At 48.2% G+C, this 24,085-nt stretch overlaps 1 protein-coding gene across 1 annotated transcript in view; it reads right to left on the reverse strand.

Moving 5' to 3' along the window:
- The window catches only part of LOC138568890 (vomeronasal type-2 receptor 26-like), an 83,880-nt gene extending 60,329 nt beyond the window's left edge, over positions 1–23,551 (reverse strand). The window contains exons 1-2 of the mRNA XM_069646671.1: positions 23,147–23,551; positions 11,616–11,843 (exon numbers count right to left, since the gene is read on the reverse strand). Of these exons, the coding sequence (XP_069502772.1) occupies positions 11,616–11,843; positions 23,147–23,551 (633 nt within the window). The remainder of the gene's footprint in view (positions 1–11,615; positions 11,844–23,146) is intronic.
- Positions 23,552–24,085: the final 534 nt, after the last annotated feature.

The following is a 24,085-nucleotide window of genomic DNA, read 5'->3' on the forward strand; positions in this document are numbered from 1 at the left end:
GACTTCACCTGATTTTACTCACTCCAATCACACTCCACTTTGCAAAGACTGATTCACCCCCAGGCTTCAGGATTACTGACTCCTCCTGGATCAAACATGGCAAGCCCCGCCCACCTGGTGCCTTCTTGCTTGCCACCCTTTTTCACCACTTAGCAAGCCCTGCCCACCTAGTGCCTTCCTGCTTGCCGCTCATTTTCCCTACTTAAGGAGCCCTCCAGCCTCTTTGCTTTGCAGATGGGGGGCAGGTGCAAGTGGATCTAGGTCACATGGCCTAAGCACCACCCACCTTCCTAGCCCTGACTCTTCCTTCTTAACTCTTAGATCAAGGGTGTCTCTCACCCGGGCGTCCTAAGCGAAGGGCAGATGAAGAAAAGGGCAATTCCTGTTCGGACTGGGAGGACCCATGGCCCAAACCCCTGGTCAGACAGCAGGTAAGCATGCACCAACATGTGTTACTCCCTCTGTCCCCACAGGCCAATCCGACCCCCTCTAGTCCCCCCGTCATGTTCCCTTGTGCCCCCACCATTCTCGCACACAGGTGTTGCCTGTTTTGCTTGATTCTTCTACCCTTCTCCCTACTCACCCCACTCAAGCCTACTTCTGCAGGAGTCTGTCCTGATAAATTCTAGTTTCACCATCACTGTCTTGTGGCCAATGCTGGATTTGACATTTATGGACTTCATTTATTCACGGTGCGTCACCCTGCGTCACCCTTTCTCAACTCTCATGCTGGACTTTCCTTGCATCTTGTACTCATGGTGGCCCTGAATCATGCTGCTCCCATCTTCATCTTGTATCCTGCCTTGCAACATTGTGTTACTACTAACTTCTGCAATTGTATTCGCTCTCCCCTTTTGCTTCTCCACTCTTTTTGACTGCTTACTCTCTGTTCTCTCCTCCTCCCCCTTTCTCCCTTTTCCTATCTCCTCCCCTTACTTTCTTCTAAGCACTTACTCTATCAGAATTGTCCCTGGACCTAGTATGATAGCAACCTCGTCTGTCTGTTTTTTTTCTCTGAAATGTCATCAGGCCTAGTATGATAGTTGCTTGTTTTGTTCCTCCCCTACCTTTCTGCACCCCTCTCCCTCACCTCTTGTTTTTCTCCGGCTCTACCAGAAATTTCGTCAGGCCTAGTACGGTAGTCGCCTGTCTGTTGCCATTTCCTTCCCACTCTCCCACTCCCTTCCTTATCTATGTCTTAGCTCTTGCATTATCTGAAATGTCTTCGGGCCGAGTACGATAGTTTATTTCACATCCTTACTGTTCATGACCTGTAAGAATGTCATTGTATTTTCCCTTGTTTCCTCCCTTGCCTTGAAGTGCTTTGAAACACATTGTGTATAGGTGCTATATTAATAAACTATCATATCATAATGCAGTCAAGATTCACGCATAGGAAGAGAGCAGGCACTCACATTTTCAGATGTTGCCATTGTCAGTCAGAAAACAAGCATTTCGAGTGGGCACCCATAGTATTATGTTCTATTAATGTAGGTGTCAATGTGCCTGCATAGTAAAGATAGGCAGTTCATAGTTACATAATTACTGCCCCCACTCATAACAAAGGCAGATCCATTGACTGGCTAGCTGATCACAACTGCTCATCTGCAATTACCTCCATCTCGGCCCTCCCATGGACAGACCATTACCTCATTCAATTCTCCATTCCTACCACGCCCACTCATAAAACCTTAACTCATGCCCCACCCGCTAAAGTAAGAAGTTCCAAAAAACTCACTGCTTCCAACCTCGCCCCTCTCCTCGATATCCCTGAACTCAAGCCTCCTTTCATCCATGACCCTACCTCTCTAGCCAACATCTACTCCAGCACGCTCACTCAAGCCATCGATCTCATTGCCCCTCTAGAAGAAAAAAAAGGGAAAAAATCAATGCACTGCAACTCCTGGTTCACTGAAGAACTATCTGACCTTCGCACCAGGAAAAGCAAAGCCCTATCCAGATGGCAAGCAGCGCCTAATCAATCCTCGCTTAAAGATTTTAAAGAGATCTCTTTGACCTACAAAAAAGCCATATTCCACGCCAAATCCGAATCCTACAATCAGAGAATTACAAATGCCAGCTCCAAATCAAGAGAAATATTCTCCATATTCAAAGAACTCACCACACCTGCCCCCGGCCCAGTTGAAATCATCAAGGATGAAGCCTGGTGCACAGGCATCCAGGCTGCCCTCCTCAACAAAGTTAAAACTCTCCAAGACAAAATAGCCTCACAACGCAAAGCTCTCAACACCCCTACTTGCTCGCCCACACCTTCCACCAACAACTCTCTCTCACAAACCCCCCTTTTTGCTTTTAGAGAAGTCTCAGAAACGGAAGTCAAGGACCTCCTCAAAAAAATCAAACCTTCCACCTGCAAAGGGGATATCTGCCCACCCTCATTAATCAAAGAGTGCTCAGAATCCCTCACCCCCATCATTACAGCTTTCATCAATGCCTCCTTCGCATCTGGAACTGTACCACAATGCCTAAAAGAAGCCTGGGTCCGTCCACTCCTAAAAAAACCCTCTCTCGATCCTTCCTCCCCTAACAACTATCGCCCCATCACCACCGTCCCCTTTCTCCTAAAAATCCTAGACAAAGCCGCACACAATCAAATCCAACACTACCTGGAAACCAACACCATCCTAGGCAAAAGACAATCAGGCTTCCGCAAAGGCCATCGGACTGAAACTGCCCTTCTAGATTTAAAAAATCAAATTACCAAAATAATGGACACAGGCAAACCTGCTCTCCTCCTCCTGCTCGACCTCTCTGCAGCATTTGACCTGGTCGACCACAGCATGCTCACATCTCACCTCTTCAATGCTGCACACTTCTCTCACAAGGCTACCACCTGGATCACATCCTTCCTTGAAGGTAGGGCCATGAAAGTGTACTCCGACCAGGACAGCGCCCCCCCAAAACCACTATAAATTGTGGAGTCCCACAAGGGTCCTGCACTGCACCAACCCTTTACAACCTATTCACCAAACCCCTCTTTGACTTACTGGACTCCCTCAACATAGCGTACACAAACTACGCAGATGACACGCAAGTTCTCCTCCCCCTCTCCGGAGACTACGACCTAGACTCAGAAGCCCTCTTCAAAATCTACTCGACTATCCAAACTTGGATGGCTATCAATGGTCTCTGCCTAAACGGAGACAAAACCGAAATCATCATCCTAGCCCCCAACGAAACACTAACCAAACTCAGCCCCAACTATTCTCACATGATCATCGACAGTATTAGCATACCTGTCTCCTCTGCCGTCAAGACCTTAGGAGTCTACATTGACGCCACACTCTCAATGACTAGACAAACCAGCGCCATCGCCTCAGCGTCTGCTCTGACCACCAAACTCATTTACGCCATCAAACCTTACCTCACCAAGCCTAACTGCCTCTCCATAGCTAGAGCTACTATAGGAGCCAGATTGGACTACTGCAACGCCCTCCTGGCAGGCACATCGTCTAAAAACCTAAGCAGGCTCCAAATAGTGCAAAACAATGCCCTCCGCGCTGCACTACACATCCCCAAAACTGACCATATCTCACAGGCCAGAAGACTTGTCCACTGGCTCCCAGTCAAGGAAAGAATCAACTTTAAAATCCTCACTCTCACACACAAGTGCATCAATCACACAGCACCCCCCTACCTATCTGAAACTATAACTAAGAACTCTTCCATCCGTCCCAGAAGAAGCCATCACGCCAACCAACTCCGAGTACCCACTGTAAAAAGAGCCAAAGCCGGCGGCATAGGCTTCCCACACATAGCTCCTAAGCTCTGGAATGCCCTCCCTAACTCACTCAGAGCAGAACTTTCTCTGTACTCCTTTCGCAAATCTCTCAAAACCACTCTATTCAACTAACTCCATCCTTCCTTCACCCACACCAGCTCGCATACGTCTGTTACGAAATGTGCCTTGTAATGAAAACTGCTTTGTAACCATCTTCCTTCCACGGTAACCAGATTATGTATGTTCTCATGTAACAGCGCCACGATGCCCCCGGGCTGACGTGCGCTTTAAATAAATCTGAATAAATAAATAAATAAATAGTAAACCTAGGCTTGTAGGTCAGAGGGGTAGGGTGTGGAGTCATAAGAAAATAACAGCAAACAAAAAAGTTTCCCGCCGCGGACAGAAAACGCAGTCCCATTTCTGGTTCTGTGGGGCCATACTAAACAAGAAAATGACCGCCATGGAAGGGGAGAATGTAGCATGCATAGTCCCTTCTTCCTTTCCATTGCGGCCATTCACTTACATTGGAGAAAAAAAATGAAAATAAAAAATGTCCACCTTGGAAAAGGGAGAAGGGACTACGTGTGGTCCCCTGAAAAAATAAAATAAAAGAGTGTATCTGGCGCGCGATGCACGCAAGTGCGTCCATGGGATTACACAGTGGTATGGCTCGGAAAAGAGCCAATCCACATGCAGTGTATCCCGTGGATTTGCTGCGCCGGCTACTAATTTCCAGTAATTATATATTTGCAACTGTTTTGGCTGAGGCAGAGAGCAAATGGGGGATGGCAGGGAGCAAGGTGGACGATGCACCTGTTCATTAATAGTGTAAACCTAAGATGAAAACTGTGAGATGATGAGAATGCTGAGCGGTCAAAGTGTCTAGAGTCAGCACAAGCACCCAGCTTGTGCTCAGTGCAAACACATAGGTACAGAGCAACAGGAAGGCCTCTCACTTAGAGGCCAGTGTCAAGACATGTCAGTTTCAGTCGAAGTTGTGCAAGTGAATATCCCCATAAGTGGAGGACGACCTAAGGGCCATGGAAAATGTAGGATAACCACAGATATACCAACCTCATTCTGGAGTATCAGTGCAGTTAACTCTATAGGTCAGGATGCAGTTTCATCAGACCAGTAATGCAATCACTGCAGCAGCTGTTTATAGAATGTATGCCTGGGATTCCACACAGCCTTAGGAGGCGATGTTCATATCATCTAGCAGTTGAAGTTCACAGAGCCTATGCACTATCCTTCAGGTTAGGTGTTACACCAGCCACTGAAGATGCATCACATTGTCTAGCAAGTGACCCTCAAGGGAACAAGGAGTTCGGCAGAGTAGTACTCAGCAGGCCCTGCATGGTCAGAGGAAGGGATCACCAATGTGTTTCGCTCTGACCACTTGATAGCGTCTATATTCACATCCAGTAGCACTTTACTCATCTAGCAGTCTTATGCCGGATCTCAACGCCGACTCGACTTCTTTCTTAGTCAAGTCCCTTTTCCAAGAAGATAGCTCAGGGTCAACGTGTTTGTCTTGGAAGCAACACAGGTTTGAATCCTGGCCCCACACTTCGAGACTGGTCTCTGCTTTTTTTTTTTAAAACATCTCTTTATTGATTGCAGCATATAAAACATAACAATTTCAGAACGAAGAAAAACCAACAACATTTCCCTCCCGCCTCCCCCCTCCAACCCCGGTCGTAGCGTAAGTAAGATCTGTAGTTAGAAGACCCCCTTCCACCTCCTCAACAATGGAAGTCCAGCAGCGTCAGTCTTTGGGGGCACCATTGCTACCTGAACTCCCCCTTCAGATAGTCCAGTGTCTCACCCCAATCGGCAGCAAATCTTTCCAGTTTCCCCTCCGCCGCGTACGTGGCCCATTCCAATGAAACAATATCCCATAATTTCCTAAACCAGTCCTGCTCCACGGGAATCACCGGGCTCTTCCATTTTTGAGCGATTAGCGCCATCGCCGCTAAGGTAAAGACCACTTTCGCCTTGTGGCTCCCCCGACTCCTCCCCTCCCCTCCCGTTATGTTCTTCCCCAGCAAAATCTCCCGAGGGTCTTGACCACCCCCCCACCCCCAGGGCTGTAGATTGGGTATGTGCAATGTCACGGCAAAAAGATCTAATACGCAGGCAGTCCCACCATATATGAACAGCTGTGCCCACCTCCCCACATCCCCTCCAGCAGGCATCTGAAGTCGGTGGGTACATTGCATGCAGCCGGGCAGGGGTATGAAGCCATCCATAGATATACTTATACCATGCTTCCTGTAGTTGAGAAGCCCTGGCCACTCTTGGGATTAACCTACATAGTCCCTCCCACTCCCCCCACTCCATCTCCACCCCCACCTGCTGCTCCCATCCCTTCATGTACGGCCAAGTGATCTTCGGGGCCATGCTCTATAATAGTTTATATAAATCCGATATAAGACCCCTGGAACCATTGTGAGTTAGGAGGAAACGTTCTAATTGTCAGATCGGGCGTAGCTGCCTTCTTGACTTCCGTTGACATGACCCAGTGTCTGAGCCTTTTCCCCTCACCAACTCCAAATTGCAGCTTACATTCCTGAAAGGTCTTCACTCCCTGGTTATGAAACATATCTCTAAGGGTCCTACATCCTCCTTCCTCCCACATCCGGGACGCTCCTCTCTCCAGCCCCGGCGTAAAGTCCCCGTTATTGAAGATCGTCGTGAACGGGGACGGGAAGGATGAGATCCCTCGCCTCTCCACTGCCCTGTCCCATGTGTCTACCATACCCTTTGTAATATCGCTCAAGTATATATGAGGCGGTCTCAGCCTTCGGGGGAGCCATAGTACTTCACCCAGGTGATGTTGGGCGACAGCCCTGTCCATTTTTACCCAATGCTTTTCATAGCCCGCTGCAAACCATTCCCTAATCGCCCAGAGAAGCGCAGCTTCATGATATTGCCTAAAGTCCGGTAGACCGATACCCCCACGTCCTCTGGACGCCGTGAGACAACGCCAAGATACACGCTGCCTCTTTCCCTCCCAAGCAAATTCTTTGACCACACGGTCCAGTTCCTTAAAGAAGCCCGCGGGGATAGACAGAGGGATCGCCTGGAACAGAAAGTATGTGGGGAAGGTTCACCATTTTTAGTACTTCCCCCCTCCCTAGCTACGAAATCCTAAGGTTGCTCCACCTATTCAAATCCTTTTTGATTGCCTTTAACATGGGGGGGTAATTCGTAACCATACCAGCCGCATAGGGAAGGGGTCACCCGGACCCCAAGTATCGTAACCCGCCCGGGCTCCATTTCAACGGGGAGAGTGCCTTCAATTGTTTAGCCTCGTTCTCCCCAAGGGATAGATTCATCAGTTCGGACTTCTGCCAATTGACACGCAACCCCGACACCTCCCCAAATTCGGTCAGCACTTAAATGCATGCCCTGCCGGATCCATTCGGCTGCGTCAACATGAGTAGCATGTCATCGGGAAGGCCGTGACCTTGTGCTGGTATCCCCCAAAAGATACGCCCTGAATCCTGTCCGTCTCCCTTATAGCTATTAACAGGGGTTCTAAATATATAGCAAAAAGCAGGAGAGACAGAGGACACCCCCCGTGGGTCCTGTGACGACTTGCCGCTTTTCCCTTTGTCCCGTGCAGCCATTGAATCAATTTCTAGCATATACAGTGGGATCCGGCTCTTGCTTACCCTTCACTCCTCCACCTCCGAGTGCGGCCGCCCCTCCTCCTAATATATTCCTCCTAATATATTCACGGGGGGCGCCTCCTAGCGCAGGCCAGTGACGCGCCGATGACCTCCACCCCAAGTTATACCCCCACCGGGGCTGTTAAGTATGTTTGCTGTGGCTGCTGCACCCTGGAAGCACTCTCTTCAGTGGACCATTAGTATGAAACCGCTGGAAAGCTACAATTGGGGGGGGATGTTAGATGCTGGAGGGGTAGTCAATTGCAGTCTCAAGATCCAGCTATGTAAACAATACGGGGGTCCACACAGCCTGGAGTGATCCACAATCACCAGCCTTAGCACTTGATAAAATATCAATTGGCCCCTATGGTTAAAGCCTTAGGATGAGGGGCACAACGGGCCTCTTAAATGCAGCTGCCGCCTCCCGTGAGAGATACAATATGGGGTCAGCTGGACTACTCTGCATCCTCTATTGCCGCCTCTGCCCATGCCACCACTGCTGCGGGAGCGGCTGGGGCAGCTCCCGCCACACACTCAAGCCGTAGTTCTCTCTCCGGTGGCCGGGGACCCGCCCGCTCCCCCTCAGGCCTCCCTGCAAGATCCCCGACTCAATGCGATACTTCTGGGATGTGGTGCTCTTCCTCCCGGACCTCGGCTACTTCACCAGTGCCACGGGCGGGGACCCGGCCGATTCTCCTTTTCCTTCTCCCTCCTTCTCCCGCCTGTCGCAGCGGGCGCCCGCCCAAAGCTGCAGCGGCCCCGCGCTCTTAGGCTCCGACTGCTGACCTCCGTTCTCCGCTTCGGCGCGGCCCCCGGGACAGGGCACCCTCAACCAGACGGCACCAGCCTGGCACCGCCCGCTGCCCGGAGCCCATCAGGCACCTCCCCTCAGGCTCTGCACCGCGAGAGGCAGACTCTTTGGCAACAGCGCAGGCCGATCCAGCCCGGGGCACACGCACCACCGGGAATCAGCCTTCCTCTTTGCAACAGCCCAAATGTCTCCTCCTGCAGGCGCGTCAGGGGGCTCTCCCTCAGGTTTGCGGGTGGTACCATCTCGTAACGGGGTGGTGGACCACTCAATTTCCCCCCGAGAAGCAGGAGCGCACGGCTGGTATGTCTACCCTCTACCAGCCGCCATCTTTGGTCTCTGGTTTTAAGCATGTTATAAAAGATTAAATAATTTACTTGAGCTGCTTTGGGACACGCCCTCGTGACTGGCATTCATATGGTGCAGAAACCGCATCCCAGCATCACCTACATGGGTGTCTTCAGAGCTGAATGCAGATTGAGGTTCCATTGAAATGTATTGCACAGTTTAAAACTTTGGAGGGCACATAATCAGACATCAATCCAGGCCCCTTTCTGGACAAAAACATTGGATTTCTCAGTAAATCCCAGATACCCTATTGGTACAGTCAGTTAGATCGGGTCACAGCTCCTGTATACTCCCAATCCTGAAACCCAGGAAGGTCATGACAATATATGGCCACACACTTGTTTCCATACATTTAAAGTAAACAAAGTCTTGCTGCGGAGTGTCATTGGACATCTAAAAATGGCCTGCATTTTAGGATGACCTGCAGAAAGCACAACTTTGTTCCATGAAAAGGATATATAGCTTCGGTCTTGTGAATCTTTTTTAACAACTGTGACGATTCGTGGTATCTCGTCACTTCTCCCCAGAGGAGAGCCCTTCCCTGTGAGACTAGAGAGGTGATACCGCTACGCAATAATCCTCGTAGGGTGGCAGTTAGTGGGACCTTACATGGAAAGACACCCCTCTTGGGGATAAGGACTCCCGTTCCATCATTGAACACCCTACTACTCAACCCTTTGAAACACTGAGACGCCAATGTCCTGTCAGACCCAACCTGAAAACACTATGGTTTGCTATTATAATATCTCCTCCTGTGAACCATCAAGACTTAACACCACAAAGTTGAGGAAGAACAAACAGAATGGTCACTGACTGGAACTTGAAAGTACTTAGAAGAAGAAGAGTGAAGAATTATAACAATCGCTTCCTGATTTAAGCTTGGAAGTACTGGGATGGGTTGGCCCCAAAGGGGCAGCAGGATTAGTCATCCAAAACAGAAGAAGGACTTTGGTTATCTGCTGGGAGGTACCCAGCCAAATGAGATAAAAACCAAGGAAGGACTTACTGAAAACGGGATAAACTGGTCTCAAACATGCAAAGCCCGGAAAGCCTCAAGCTGGGAAAGCACAGAGCATGGAGAGATGCTGATCCACAGTTCTGCAGGCAGCGTGGAAAAGTCGGAGGTGTGCTTGGTAACACAATGCAGAACCTACCTGCTTAGAGGCTGGAAAGAGACTGACTGTGGCGTGGCCTCAGAGAGGTGGACCATTCGGTCCCTGAACTACACCAACACAGACAAGCTAAAGGTACCGCAAGTGGCCAGCAGTGAGATGTGAGAGAGACACTGGCCATGTCCATCAAGAACAAAACAGTCTGCAACACCAGAAGGTACTGAAGAGGCACCCCCATCAGATCCCATCAGATCCCTGGTAGGTGTTTGGGGCACAGTGAGGTTTGCCAAGGGAGTAATCCCCCTCATCGCAGTGACTGCCAAAGTTATATCAGAAGTGAAGATTTCTACAGGAGTAATCTCCCTCATCACAGTCATTGCAAAAGCTATATCAGAAGTGATGAATGCTATGGGAGTAATCCCCCTTGTCACAGTGATTATAAGAGCAATAAAGAAAGATACACCAGTACTTCTCCCTACATCCGTGTCTACCAAAGTCACAGGAAAAGCCAAGGAGAGTCCAAGAGTAGTCTCGCTCAGCCGAGGGAGTGTGAGGACATTAAAGGAAGAGGAAGAACAGAAGAGAGACAATAAATACTTCCTGTGTAAATAAGGAACCATATTGGAACCTGAGAAGAGCTAATTGTGCATTATTTCACAAGGTTCTTGTAAAGCTCTTTTAGGAACTACCAGGGCTAATCCAAACTGTCTACAAGGACTAATTTTGACTCAGTCAACCAGGCTGAGTCCATTGGGCCAGGAAAAGGAAGCCTGTCTCCTGACCCAATTTTTTCTGTTTGCAGAACTTCTTTTTGATGAGTGGTAGGGCCAGATAAGGAGACTTTTTTGGACAGAGGATGAATTTCTATTTGGACAACCACCCTGAGGATGAGCACCTGAGTTGGAATTCAGTAAGTAGGGAATTCCCCTTCGATACAGGGAAAGATGGCCATTTCTTATTTCTTTTAATACATCTGTTATATGCAAATGCAATCACTTTGTCTGACTCCTTCGTCTGACTCCCCACACCACCCACAAACCCACCACTAGCCAGTGAGCAGCACAGGCAGCCAAGCAGGACAAACCTGCTCTGGGCAGAAGACAGTAGCATAACTTTGGGGCACCCTTCTTACTTTCAGTTCCCCCAGCCCCTTGTGCCTCTTCTCATTTCCGTTGCTTTCAGCTCCTTGCCCCCTTAAACTGGAACTCCCTACCTTTCTCTATCTGTTCCTCCCCTTCCTATTCTTCCTTCCGCTCCTCATTGAAATCTCTTCTTTTTCATTCCCCTCCCTGATCCCCTTCCCCTCTTACCCTTCTTTCCCTCTTTCTTCTACCCTTCTCTTTGCTCTTTATCTTTCCCTTCTCTTCTAAATCTCCCTCTTCCTACTATTCACTTTACTCTTTCTCCCGCTTCTTTCTCCACCCCCTCCTCTCCTCTTCTTTCTCATATGTAAATTGTTCTACAAGCTGATTTTCTGGTTTGACTCATGTTCAACGTTATTGCTTCTGCTGTTCCATGTTTAATGTATATATTGTTGTTCAGTGTAAAGCGCCTTGGATTAAGGCACTATATAAAACAATAAATACAAATACAAAGAGTATTTTACAGTCTCCTAAGGGCCACAATAAACTGAGATACATTGCCAGTGGGAGCTTGGATAGGTCACACAGGCCGAAAAGATGGTGATTAACCAGCAGCCAGAAGTGTCAAGAGCTCAATATATCTCTCAGGTTAGTACTTTCAACCTAACAAAGATCACTAGTAAATTTAAAGAAAAGCTTTTGCCTGCCAGCATTTTATAAATGAATATAATCAGTGAAGTCGCTGCCTCATTACCTATTGATGAACTTTGTGTGATCAATACATTTATTGTGATATTTAACCATTCTCCCACATTCTTTCCTAGCCTCTGTGAATGGTCTTACCTGCGTAAACAATTGGTGCCAATGGATGTCGCTGTCATTGATCAGCAATTGAGGCTCCCCTAAAGGGTTGAGACGAAAGCTTCCCACCTTGGTACTTTCAGCCGCGTTGGGATAAAAGTGCTTCCAGTTCCAAATTTCATACAACACGGGTGGGTTCCCATGAGCATCGAAGTAGATGCTGTCACCAGACGAGGTTTTAAAGTGAACATTGCGCATGTGATGATGTAACTGCAGAGGAGAAGCGAGACACAGAAACAGGGTCATTCTAGAAAACAGTCTGAGATAATGATGGTGCAGGTAGGAATGAGAGCCATGTCTATGCCACCTGACTTCTAACTCGCTGTCCTACCCTCTGTTTCACTATCCTCCTCTGATGACTCTCCTTTTCCCTGCATCCCACTATCCTACTCATGCCATTCTTTTTTCAAATGCAGGACTTTTGAAAAAATACTGGGTAATGCCATGAAATAACAACCTTAATTCCATAAAAAACAGGATATTATCACAGGGGTTTGAGTGGTTGAAGAGTGTTTAATACATGAGTTTTATTATTGGGTAACAATCACATACGGCCAAAAAAGACCACCCGCAGAAATTGCAGTTGTTGTATGCAGCACCAGTAGTGATCATCAACTCATACTACAGGAAGGGATCAATAGAGGGAATATGTAGCAATTGAGTAGAAGTGACATCAGATTCTCTCCATTGATCCCTTCCCTCATCAATAGAGGGGAATATACAGCAATTGAGTAGAAGGGACGTCAGATTCTTTCTATTGATCCCTTCCCTCATCAATAGAGGGCATGTATGATATGATATGGTAGTTTATTTATTTATATAGCGCCTATACACAATGTGTTTCAAAGCGCTTCAAGGCAAGGGAGGGAACAAGGGATAATACGACGACATTCTTACAGGCCATGAACAGTAAGGATGTGAAATTAACTATCGTACTCGGACTGACAACATTTCAGATAGTGCAAGTGCTAAGACATAGATAAGGAAGGGAGCGGGAGAGTGGGAAGGAAAGGGAAACAGACAGGCGACTACCGTACTAGGCCTGATGACATTTCTGGTAGAGCCGGAGGAAAACAAAAGGTGAGAGAGAGGGGTGCAGAAAGGGAGAGAGGAACAAAACAAGCGACTATCGTACTAGGCCTGACAACGTTTCAGATAGTGCTGGAGGGAGGTGTGGGAACAGTAAGGGGACGGGGTAGCGACAGACGAGGTTGCTATCATGCTAGGTCCAGGGACAATTCTGATAGAGTAAGTGCATAGAAGAAAGTAAGGGGAGGAGGGGAGGAGATAGGAAAAGGGAGAGGGGAGGACAGAACAGAGAGTAAGCAGTCAAAAAGGGTTCATAGTGATAATTTCGACAACAAAAATGTCAAAAGTCAAAATTTCGAAACAAAAATGTCGAAAACAAAAATGTCGACTTTTTTTTCAATGCATTTTTTTTTCGAAATGGGGGGGTTCACCCAACCCCCCTTTTTTTACATTTTTTTTTAATTTTTCCCTTTTTTTTAACTCCCGAACCCCTAAAATAAATATATAATTAAAAAAAACGAAAGTCGACATTTTTTCTCGACATTTTTGTCTGTCGACATTTTTTTTTCAAAATTATGACTGCCCACCGTCAAAAAGAGTGGAGAAGCTAGAGGGGAGAGCGACTACAATAGCAGAAGTCAGTAGTAATACAAAATGTTGCAAGTCTGGATACAAGATGAAGATGGGAACAGCATGATTCAGGGCCACTATGAGTACAAGATGCAAAGGAAGTCCAGCATGAGAGTTGAGAAAGGGTGACGCACTGCGAATCAACGAAGTCCATAAAGGTAAAATCTAGCATTGGCCACAAGACGGTGATGGTGAAACCAGAATGTATCAGGACAGATTCCTGTGTGCAGGAAGGGGGGGAGCACAAGGGAACAACACGGGGGGACCAGAGAGGGTGGGGATGGCCTGTGGGGACTGACGGTGTAAACACATGTTGGTGCATGCTTACCTGCTGTCTTACCAGGAGGGTCGGACTCTGGATCCTCCTGGTACGAACAGGTCCAAACAGGAATTGCCCTTTTCTTTGACTGCCCTTCACTTTGGAAGCCCGGGCGAGAGACACCCTTGATCTAAGAGTTAAGAGCAGGAAGGAAGAGGCAGGGCTAAGAAGGTGGGTGGTGCTTAGGGCATGTGACCTAGATCCACTTACACCTGCTCCCAAGCTGCAAAGGAAAAGAGGCTGGAGGGCTCCTTAAGTAGGGAAAAGAGTGGCAAGCAGGAAGTAACCAGGTGGACGGGGCATGCTAAGTGGTGAAAAAGTGCGGCAACCAGGAAGGCGCCAGGAGGGCCTGGCTTAGGCCATGTGACCTAGATCCACTTACACCTGCTCCCCAGCTGCAAAGGAAAAGAGGCTGGAGGGCTCCTTAAGTAGGGAAAAGAGCGTCAAGCAGGAAGGCACCAGGTAGGCGGGGCTTGCTAAGTGGTGAAAAAGAGCGGCAACCAGGAAGGCACCAGGTGGGCGGGGCTTATATAGCAATTGAGTAGAAGGGACGTCAGATCTCTATTGATCCCCTCCCTCATCAATAGAGGGAATATATAACAATTGAGTAGAAGTGACATCAGATTCTCTCTATTGATCCCTTAGCTCATCAATAGAGGGAATATATAGCAATTGAGTAGAGGTGACATCAGATTCTCTCTATTGATCCCTTAGCTCATCAATAGAGGGAATATATAACAATTGAGTAGAAGTGACATCAGATTCTCTCTATTGATCCCTTCCCTCATCAATAGAGGGAATATATAGCAACTGAGTAGAAGTGACATCAGATACTCTCTATTGATCCCTTCCCTCATCAATAGAGGGAATATATAGCAATTGAGTAGAAGTGACATCAGATTCTCTCTATTGATCCCTTCCCTCATCAATAGAGGGAATATATAGCAATTGAGTAGAAGTGACATCAGATTCTCTCTATTGAACCCTTCCCTCATCAATAGAGGGGATATATAGCAATTGAGTAGAAGTGACATCAGATTCTCTCTACTGATCCCTTCCCTCATCAATAGAGAGAATACATAGCAATTGAGTAGAAGTGACATTAGATTCTCTCTACTGATCCCTTCCCTCATCAATAGAGGGAATATATAGCAATTGAGTAGAAGTGACATCAGATTTTATCTATTGATCCCTTTTCTCATCAACAGAGGGAATATATAGCAATTGAGTAGAAGTGACATCAGATTTTCTCTATTGATCACTTTTCTCATCAATAGAGGGAATATATAGCAATTGAGTAGAAGTGACATCAGATTTTCTCTATTGATCCCTTTTCTCATCAATAGAGGGAATATATAGCAATTGAGTAGACGTGACATCAGATTCTCTCTATTGATCCCTTACCTCATCAATAGAGGGAATATATAGCAATTGAGTAGAAATGACATCAGAAGTGACATCAGGTTCTCTCTACTGATCCCTTCCCTCATCAATAGAGGGAATATACAGCAATTGAGTAGAAGGGAAATCAGATTCGCTCTATTGATCCCTTACCTCATCAATAGAGGGAATATATAGCAATTGAGTAAAAGGGGCATCAGACTCTCTCTATCGATCCCTTCTCTCAGTAGGAGTTGTTGATTCTATTTGTTCCTACATACTACAGTGGTCATAAGTAATAGGAACTATGTAATGATGGGTATGACAGTATTGACAATAATATGTCATGCCGTAAAGGTCTCAGCGAGAGTGGCAGTGAGTGGTTATGCATTTGTGTCTACTAACAACCACATGTGCTTGGCCACACCATGAGTGCTGCCTTGAGAAAGTGTTGTGATAATTGTTACACGCAAGCAGTGGTGGTTTCAGAGATAGTCGACCCATTTATTTTTATTTTTATTTATTTGCATTTATAAAGCGCACAGAAACTGCCCTGAGGCATCGTGGTGCTGTTACAGCGAGCTTGAACTTAACACAGGTAAGATTTAAACATAGTCACTTGCAGTGGTATAGCAGATTACATACTCTGAGTGCAGCATTGAGAATGACAAGTGGTAGTAGACAGAGCGGGTCAAGTATTATGCTTTGCTGTGGTTACAGTGCAATACTATAATTATACAGGCTGGTTATAGAACATTAGCAGAACAGGAAGGTTTTTAGGTTTATGCGAAAGGTGGTGTATGATTTATCAATCCTTAGTGAGGTTGGCAGGGCATTCCAATTTTTGGGTGCGAGGTGTTGGAAGCTAGACTCTCCGGCTTTAGTTCTTTTGAACGTAGGAACATAGATCTGGTTGGTGCGGTGGGCTCTGGTAGGTCTGTTAGAGGAGTTGAGGGTGATTCTTTCCGAGAGGTAGGGTGGGACATCACATGTAAGGCATCTATGTGTGATGGCCATGGTTTTAAAGAGTATATGTTCCTTAACCGGTAGCCAATGGGCCTCTTTCCTTGCTTGAGAGATGTGTTCCCTTTTGGGAATGGATAGCGCTGCCCAGAGCGCGTTGTTTTGCGTGATTTGGAGTTTTTTTAGATTGTTGACAGCTGTGCCGACGAATAGGGCATTACAATAGTCAAGTTTAGTGCCTATTGTGGCTCTGGCTATGGATAGGCAGTTTTTGGTGGAGAGAAAGGGCTTGACTGCGTTGATCATCTTGGTGGTGAGCGCAGAGGAGGAGGCTACGGCGTTGACCTGGCGAGACATGGATAATGAGGCTTCTAGGTGGACACCTAGGGTTTTGACAGTCTCGGAAACTGTAATGATGGAATTGTCGATGTTGAAGGTTTTATATTGCGGTGGGAGTAGCTACTGTGAGGATTTCAGTTTTGTCCCCGTTTAGGCAAAGGGCGTTGGCAGCCATCCAGGTTTGGATGGCTGTGTAGATTTTGGTTAGGGCTGTCGCATCTTCTTCATAGGTCCCATTTAGTCGGAGTAGAACCTGCGTGGCGTCCGCGTAGTTGGTGTACGCTATGTTGCGACAGGCAAGATCATTGAAGAGTGGAAGGATAAATATATTGTAGAGTGTTGGGACGACGCAGGAGCCCTGAGGGACGCCAGAGTGGATTATAGTAGGGGATGCAGAGGCTGTGTCTGAGAAGACCTTCATGAGTCTTCCATTTAGAAATGAGGCCACCCAGGCGATGGCTTCTGGGGAGAAGTGGGCTCCATTTTTTAGGTGCATGTCTAAGATATCGTGGTTGACAAGGTCAAAGGCAGCGGACAGATCCAGTAGGAGAAGGAGTGCTGTTTTGCCTTTGTCCATGATGTCACCAAGTTGTATTTTTAAGTCGAGTAGGGCTGACTCTGTCCCGTAACCTGGACGGAAGCCTGACTGTCTTTTGCCTAAGATGTGATTGGTTTCTAGATATTCCTGGATTTGTGTGTAGGGAACTTTATCCAGGATCTTGAGCAGGAAAGGCACTGGTAATGGGCCCATAGTTATTAGCAATGTCTGGGTCGAGAGTGTTTTTTTTTTTAAAGGGGGCGTACTCAGGCTTCTTTTAGACTGTCTGGAACTGTGTTGGTGTTGAAGGAGGCGTTGATGAAGGATTTGAGGAAGGGGGCGAGTGTTTCGGTGCTGGCTGGGCTGGGGGTCTCCTTTGCAGTTGGGGGGTTTGATCCTGTTCATTATCTCAGTGACTTCCTGTTCTGTTACTTCCCTGAATGTGAAAGGGGTTATGGGGGCTTTGGCGGATGGGTGCACTAGGCTGGAGGTGAGCAGGTGGTCAGTGCTGGTGGTAGATTTAGTGTGCTGTGATAGATTCTTGTGGTGTTCCTTAATTTTTTCTTGTAGGATTTCAATTTTGTTCAATAGGGCAGATTGTATAGAGTTACACCAAGTTTGGTCTTTAACACTATCTTGGGATTTGGTAACTGGTATGGTGAGTTCTTTGAAAATGGCGAAGAGCTCTTTGGATTCAGAGCTTGCATTATTGATTCTTTCATTGTAGGAAGTTGACTTAGCTGTAATTATAGCTTTTTTTGTATTGCGAGGTGATTTTTTTGTAGGAGGATAGGGTGGCTGGGGAGGGTAGTTTCTGCCAGGTGTTCAGCGCTTTTCTCTTGAGAGCGGAGATCTTTTAGTTCCGCTGAGAACCAGGTGTTTCAATGTTTCACTGTTTTGGCTTTTTTGTTCTCTAGAGGGGCAATGGTGTCTACAGCAGTGCTTATGGTGTGCTTATAAATATCTGCTAGCACTGATGAGTCGGAGGACTTAAGGTCTGTTGTGAGGGTGCTGAGGTGTGGTATGATCTTATCTTTAGTGAGATTTTTGGTGCATCTTGTCAAGGCTGGGGGGATAGGGCTAGGCTTTTTGGTCTTAGACGCGGCAGGGATGAGGAAGTGAATGATGTGGTGGTCTGACCAGGGAGTGGGGGTATTGGACCTAATGTCAAGCTTACAGTTGTGGTTGGCTATCCAATCAAGGATGCGCCCTTTGTCATGTGTGGGCAAGCTTATTTTTTGGTCGAAGCCTAGTTCCTAGGGCTAGTGAGAGGGATTTGGCTGGCTTGTCCTTTTTGTCATTGAACCCAAGGTTGATATCACCTAAAAGATGCTTTTGGAAGTGGTTTTTAGGTTTTCTGTGAGGCGGTGTAGGAGGTTCTCATGGAACTCCGATAGTGAGCCAGGTGTGCAGTAGACAAGGTTGATGGAGATGGTGGAGTTGGGCGAGAGGGTGATTTTTATAGCAAGGGAGTCTATGTTATCACCTAAGTTAGATGTGATTTGTCTGGCCTCTAGGTGGTCTTTCAGAATGAGTGCTACCCCACCTCCTACTGAAGAAAGGCGGTCTTGCCTGATGATGGAGTAGCCCTGTGGGATGGCAAGGTTGAGGGCTGGCCCTGCAGCGCTGTGTAGCCAGGTCTCAGTGATGGCTAGGATGTCGAGGTCCAGGTTGATCAGGAGTTTGTGGATTTCAGTGGCATGAGCAGGGATGGATCTAGCGTTGATAAGGGCGCACTGCAGGTTGTGTGGGGGGGCTGGGATGTGGAAGGGGTGGTGTTGTGTGGAACAGGTAAAGCAGGGTTAGGGTGCGTCAGGACTAGTGTGGGTGCAGTTGGTTTGGCTGTGTGAGTAGGCATTTCTGTGGTCTTGGATGAGTTAGGTGAGCTTGAGGGGAGGTGTTAGGTTGTCTAGAATGGAGTCCCAGAAGTTGGTTCCTGATGTTAGTGGGTCTGGTGCGTGATGTTATAGTGGGTGTAGCAGAGTTTGTAGTGATGTTGCTTTTTGTGAAGAATGAGGGTTGGATAATAGGTGGGGGGATGTTGGAGGGGAAGGCGTGGAGAGCAGCTGGTGTGTTGGTTGGCTAGGGGCAGCAGTCAAAAGGCGGGGCAACTATGTGCAGAAAGCAACAGTCAAATGGGGAGCAGCTAGGTGCTAGATGCAACTATCAGATGGCAGTACAGCTAGGTGTAAAGATCAATGATCAAATGGTGGAGCAGCTAGATGCAGCTATCAGATGGCAGTACCACTAGGTGCAGAAAGCAACAGTCAAATGGGGAGCAGCTAGGTGCTAGATGCAAGTATCAGATGGCAGTATAACTAGGTGCAGAAAGCAACAGTCAAATGTGGAGCAGCTAGGTGCTAGATGCAGCTATCAGATGGCAGCACAACTAGGTGCAAGGATCAACATTCAATTGGTGGAGCAGCTAGTGCAAAATGCAACAATCAAAAGGCAATACAATCAATTGAAAATGCAGCAAGGCTAGTGCAGAATGCATCAATTAAATGGCAATACAATCAATCAAAATGCAGCAAAGTTAGTGCAGAATGCATCAATCAAATGGCAATACAGGTAGGTATTAGGCGCTACAATCAGATAGCAAGACATGTGTGGCACAGGATAATGAGTGCTGCATAAGTGTTGCTGGTCTGGTTACAGCATAGCTGGCGGCATGTTAGATCATTGTGGCTACTGTGTGAGATGTGTTCCCTAGAGTTGTATCATCACAGCCAATCATGGGTGGCTGGGGCAGAGTAGTTATATTAATAGAAGGCAAGGTTAATAGCATGGTCACGAACTAGCAGTAATAGTTAAAGGTTAGTGACATGTAGCAGACATGGCAGTTGGCAGTGTTATTAAGGCACACTCTGGTGGAGGTGATGATCACGTAGTCAGGCGAAAGCGTAGGATGAGTATCCCTTTGTGGATCCAATCGGTGCAGTGGTGTAGTGCGTGGAGGCACATGCACCGGGATGTTTGTGCAGCGGGCCCAGGCACTAAAGGTAGTGCATATGGGAGTGGGGATTAGGTGACGGCTGAGGTCCGTGGGTTGGATGTTCTTGTATGAGGCAGAGAGCGATGCTGGTGCACTCGTGGGGCCGGATGCGGCAGGAGGAGATATGGGGCACAGTTCAGGAGGGCAAGTTGGCCTTGCGCGTGGTACGGCACAGGATAGGGATCAGCATACAGGGCGGGATATGTGCACAGTAGTGGAGGGCTTACCCATTGAGGCCTGGAACTGGATACATATGTCGGGAGAACAACAGGCTATGGCTCCTCCGGCTCCAGACAGGCTCACGACAGGGGTCGTAGCCTTAGAGGTGTGCCTTTGCTGGTGGGCTGGCGATGTGATAGGCTCAGAAATATGGGGTGAAGGCCAATCACGTCGTGCTCCTGGCAGCATGAGGAAGTTAGGCTTGCAGGGTGTAGGCAAAATCACGGGTGGCCATTTTGGAGTGGCTAAGTCTTGTGGTGAGCAATGGAGAAATGCCCAGTCCGGTTGCTGAAGACGCCTGATGCTCGCAGGGACAGCTTCTCACGGCAGAATGCGCAATTTCGTTAATTTAGGCGTTGGTGTGGCGATTTTCCAGAATGAAGCATTTCTGATTTGAGAAGTAGCGGGAGGAATACAGTGGCAAAGAAGTGATTGCAGAAACCAGACAAAGCTGTAGCAAGGGAAGCAATGTTGTCCTTGATAGTTCTGGAGGAGCAGGGGGTAACCTGTTTGGATGAGACGTTCATAGAGTGGACTTGTCTAGAGACCTCATCAGGTGATATGGGAGAGAAAGAGGAGAGAAGGAGGGAAAAGGAGAGGGGGCTAAGGGAGGCCTAAGAGTGGGTGAGGGAGAACGGAGTGGTGTAGACAACAGTGAGGACAGGATGTCCTGAGTTTTAGTAATGAGGTGAGAGGCAAGTGCAGTGCAGATGGCCACGGAATGCAGAGGAGAAATGGAGACTGCAGTAGGATTGGCTCAGCTGTGTTGTTAGTGGCCCCAGAGATGTGGCTTGGATATGAGCCCTCTTCTTTTAGCGGATGGACAGTCTGTGTTGTCTTTGAAGCAGGCGTCAGGCCAGTTTGTCAGAGGATGTTCTCGAAGTCTTTCACTTTCACTCAGCACCTCTGCACTTGCGTTTCAGAGAAGCCAGTTCTGAGCCATACCAGCTGTTGCGCCTGGAGGCAAGCTTCAAGTGGAGCCTCATGACAGGGGCAAGAATGTCCAGAGAGTTGGAGATGGAGAGTTTGAGGTTAGTAAGGGCTCTATCAGTGTGGGTGTCAGTGGCAAGAGTGAGAGGGGAAATGAAGGTGGTGACAAAAGCAGCAACTGACACACGTTTCATCGGTCGAATGACAGAGAAGGAGACTGGCAGTGCGGGAGGAGCTTAGTTGGGGGACCCAGGAGGACAGGAGAGCATGATCAGACCAGGAAAGAGGAGTAGTGAGAGGGTTGGAGATGGGGATGTCTGTTGAGATGAGAGCATCCAAGGTGTGTCTGGCTGAGTGCGTCTAACCAGAGGGAAGAATGGAGATGGAAAGAGTGTCACAGAGGTTGTGGAAGAGTCCAGAGCCATTTCAGGAGAGTCAAGGTGAATATTGAAGTCTATGAGGAGGGGAAATTTGGAGGTGGAGGCCAGGAGAGAAGAGGTGAGGTCAGACCACTCTGAGAGGAAATTGGAGACCAGACAAGGTGGCCTGTAGATGTTGGCCAGGATGTCAAGGTCTTCAAGTAAGTGGCAGATGCCAGAGGAGTGTGTAACGGCAGTGCGAGAGTTGAGGGTAGCTAAGTGGAGATGGTTGCTGATCTTAGGAGGAGGGGTACAGAAATATGGTACACACGTAGGTGGTGGCAGATGACTGGCAGAAGGAGGAGTGGCAGGAGAAGGGAGGAAATTGATGAGAGATGGAAGACGCCTATCAAATAGGAGGAGGTTTGGCTGAGAGCCCAGGACCATGACAGTGCAAATCGGGTAGACATTAAGAGTGGCCCTAGAGGAAGGGAAGTGCGACAAGAGTACTTTCCAGTGGTTTCCAACATTAATGGGCAAGGGGGAAAAGGGGAGAGTACTGAGACCATATGTGGAATCCATTGGTCCGGAGAGGGAATGACAAAGAGGATGTCAAAGACAGTCTGCCTGGAAGAAGCATTGACATAAGTGTCAGTGATTGGAATGCCTGGATTTGCGACCGTTGCTCACCCCCAGACTCAGCCTATAGTCGGCTCCCCAACAGGCCGCAGGAGCCAGGCTGTATTCAACCCTCTTTATTCCTCCTTACATCTTCTGTCCCCTTTTCCCCGCTGTCCCTCCCCTTTCTCCCGCCTCCCATTCCCTCCCATTGTCCTGGGTCCCTCCTACTTAAAGGGGCTTGTCTTCTTCCCCTGTTAACAACCCCCTCACTTAACATGAGACTTCCCGAGCTACATCTGTTCAATCAGCCGTTGGAGTCGCCTTATGGTCCGATGAGTCCTGCCAGGTAACTCCCGAGTCTTGCTTGTACGTTTTAGTTGAGGTTCTTCACATCCTCTGCTCCTTCTGCCTCAGCTGCTGCCTTTTCCTTTGGCCCCGGTTCCTCCATGTACAGCTTGCTGAAAAAAAGAGGCATTCTGCTTTGTCTCTCCTTGGTCTCCAGTCCCAGTTATAATTGGTCCGATGATTGGTGGTTTGTACTTGATGAGGGGGAGTCGGGACTTTCGTCCACTATGACGAGTCGGAGTCCACTTTCCTCTAGTGGGACATGAAAGTCTATGGTTATCCTTTGCCACTGTCCATCGGGCAGGGGTACTGTTTGCAGAGGCCCTGGAGTTTTGCTTGAGGCTGTTGTCTGACGGGGCACGCAGGGGGTTAGTACGTCTTCTGCCTCTTGTGATGCAGTGATTTCCTTTTCCCTTTCCAGGTGTTGAGATGTGTGGTCTACTGGGTGGGCATCCCCCACCCCGTCAGCAAATAGCCTGGTAGTCGTTCTCTTGTTTGTGGAGTCCAACCCTGCGTGGGTGTTGGGGTACTGAGGCAATTTTCAGGGTAATGTGGATGCTGACGACCGTTCCTTTCATGCTGTCTCCCCTCCCCCATCAAGTGGTTTTGTGAACATGGTTGTAGGTCCTTCGATGTCTTGCGATAGGAGGGACATCGATCTTGCCATCTGTGTGCCTGGCGGAAGGCCCTGGATAACTTCGGAGGGTTTGTAATGAATGTCGAAAAGGGCGAGTGCCTGTGCGGTCCGATAACAGAGGAGGCTGCGCCCTATGGAGGGACTTTGTATCACATGGATGACTGTGGGTACTCTGTGGCCTCTGTGCGTTAGGTCACAATTAAATTTACCTTTTGCCTGTAGTGGATGTTTTGCTCCTTCATAACGTTGACTGTCGCCCCTGTGTCCACAACAAACTGGTTGCATCGGCCTCCGAGTTGTACTGCTACTTTAGGTGCCATGGTGTCATCTGATGAGGTGCTAATGAGCCTTATGTACTCTCTGCTATACCTGTCCTGGGGGCAGGGTTGAGTTTCTCCAAATTCCGGCAGTATGCCTGGAGGCGGGCTTTCATATGTGTCACGGGTGTAGCGTGGGGCGGGGTTTATGCACAGGTTATATTCCTGATGGAGTCCGGTTCCTCCCTGGTTTGCTGGCTCCAGGTAGGCCTGGTAATCCCATATGTCCGGGCTAGGTGGGTAGTCGTATGAGTGGCATCTGGGTTGTTCAATGGTTCGGTCTTCCAGTGTCCTCATGATTTCTGGTCGGGCTGTCACTGCGCTTGGGTACCTCTCCTGGAATGATCTCAGCGGGTCTCGTTGCTCAGTTAGTCGGTCACTGGGTTCCCTGGTTCCCTGGTTCGTTCTGGGTATCTGATCAGTAAGCGGTGGTGTTTTCTCTGCACATCACCTGGAAATGGTTCTCCTGGCCACAGCGCATGCATCTTTGTTCGATGGCCGGACATGGACCTCTGTGGGGGAATTCAAATCCACACCTGTAGCAATGCTTGTTGCCCTGAAGCCGCGATTGTGGGCTTCTGGCTCTTGGTCTTCCCATGAATCTGGGGTATCTGGTGTGCCCTGGCTGCCCCGCGGCCATGGCCGGGATGGTGCCTCTCTTTCTGGGGTTCTCAATATTAGCAGATTGGGCGTCGACCCTTTCATATATGCGCGCAAGGTCAATGATCTCTTGCAGGGGTAGTGGTTTATCAAGGAGATGCTTCCGGAACTGTGATGAGGTGCACCCTTCGATGATTCTCAGGTGCATAGCCTCATCATTGTTGAAAATGG

The sequence above is a fragment of the Ambystoma mexicanum genome, chromosome 2q (assembly GCF_040938575.1).
Source record: "Ambystoma mexicanum isolate Mex_15411 chromosome 2q, UKY_AmexF1_1, whole genome shotgun sequence".
In the NCBI taxonomy this organism is placed as follows: domain Eukaryota; kingdom Metazoa; phylum Chordata; class Amphibia; order Caudata; family Ambystomatidae; genus Ambystoma; species Ambystoma mexicanum.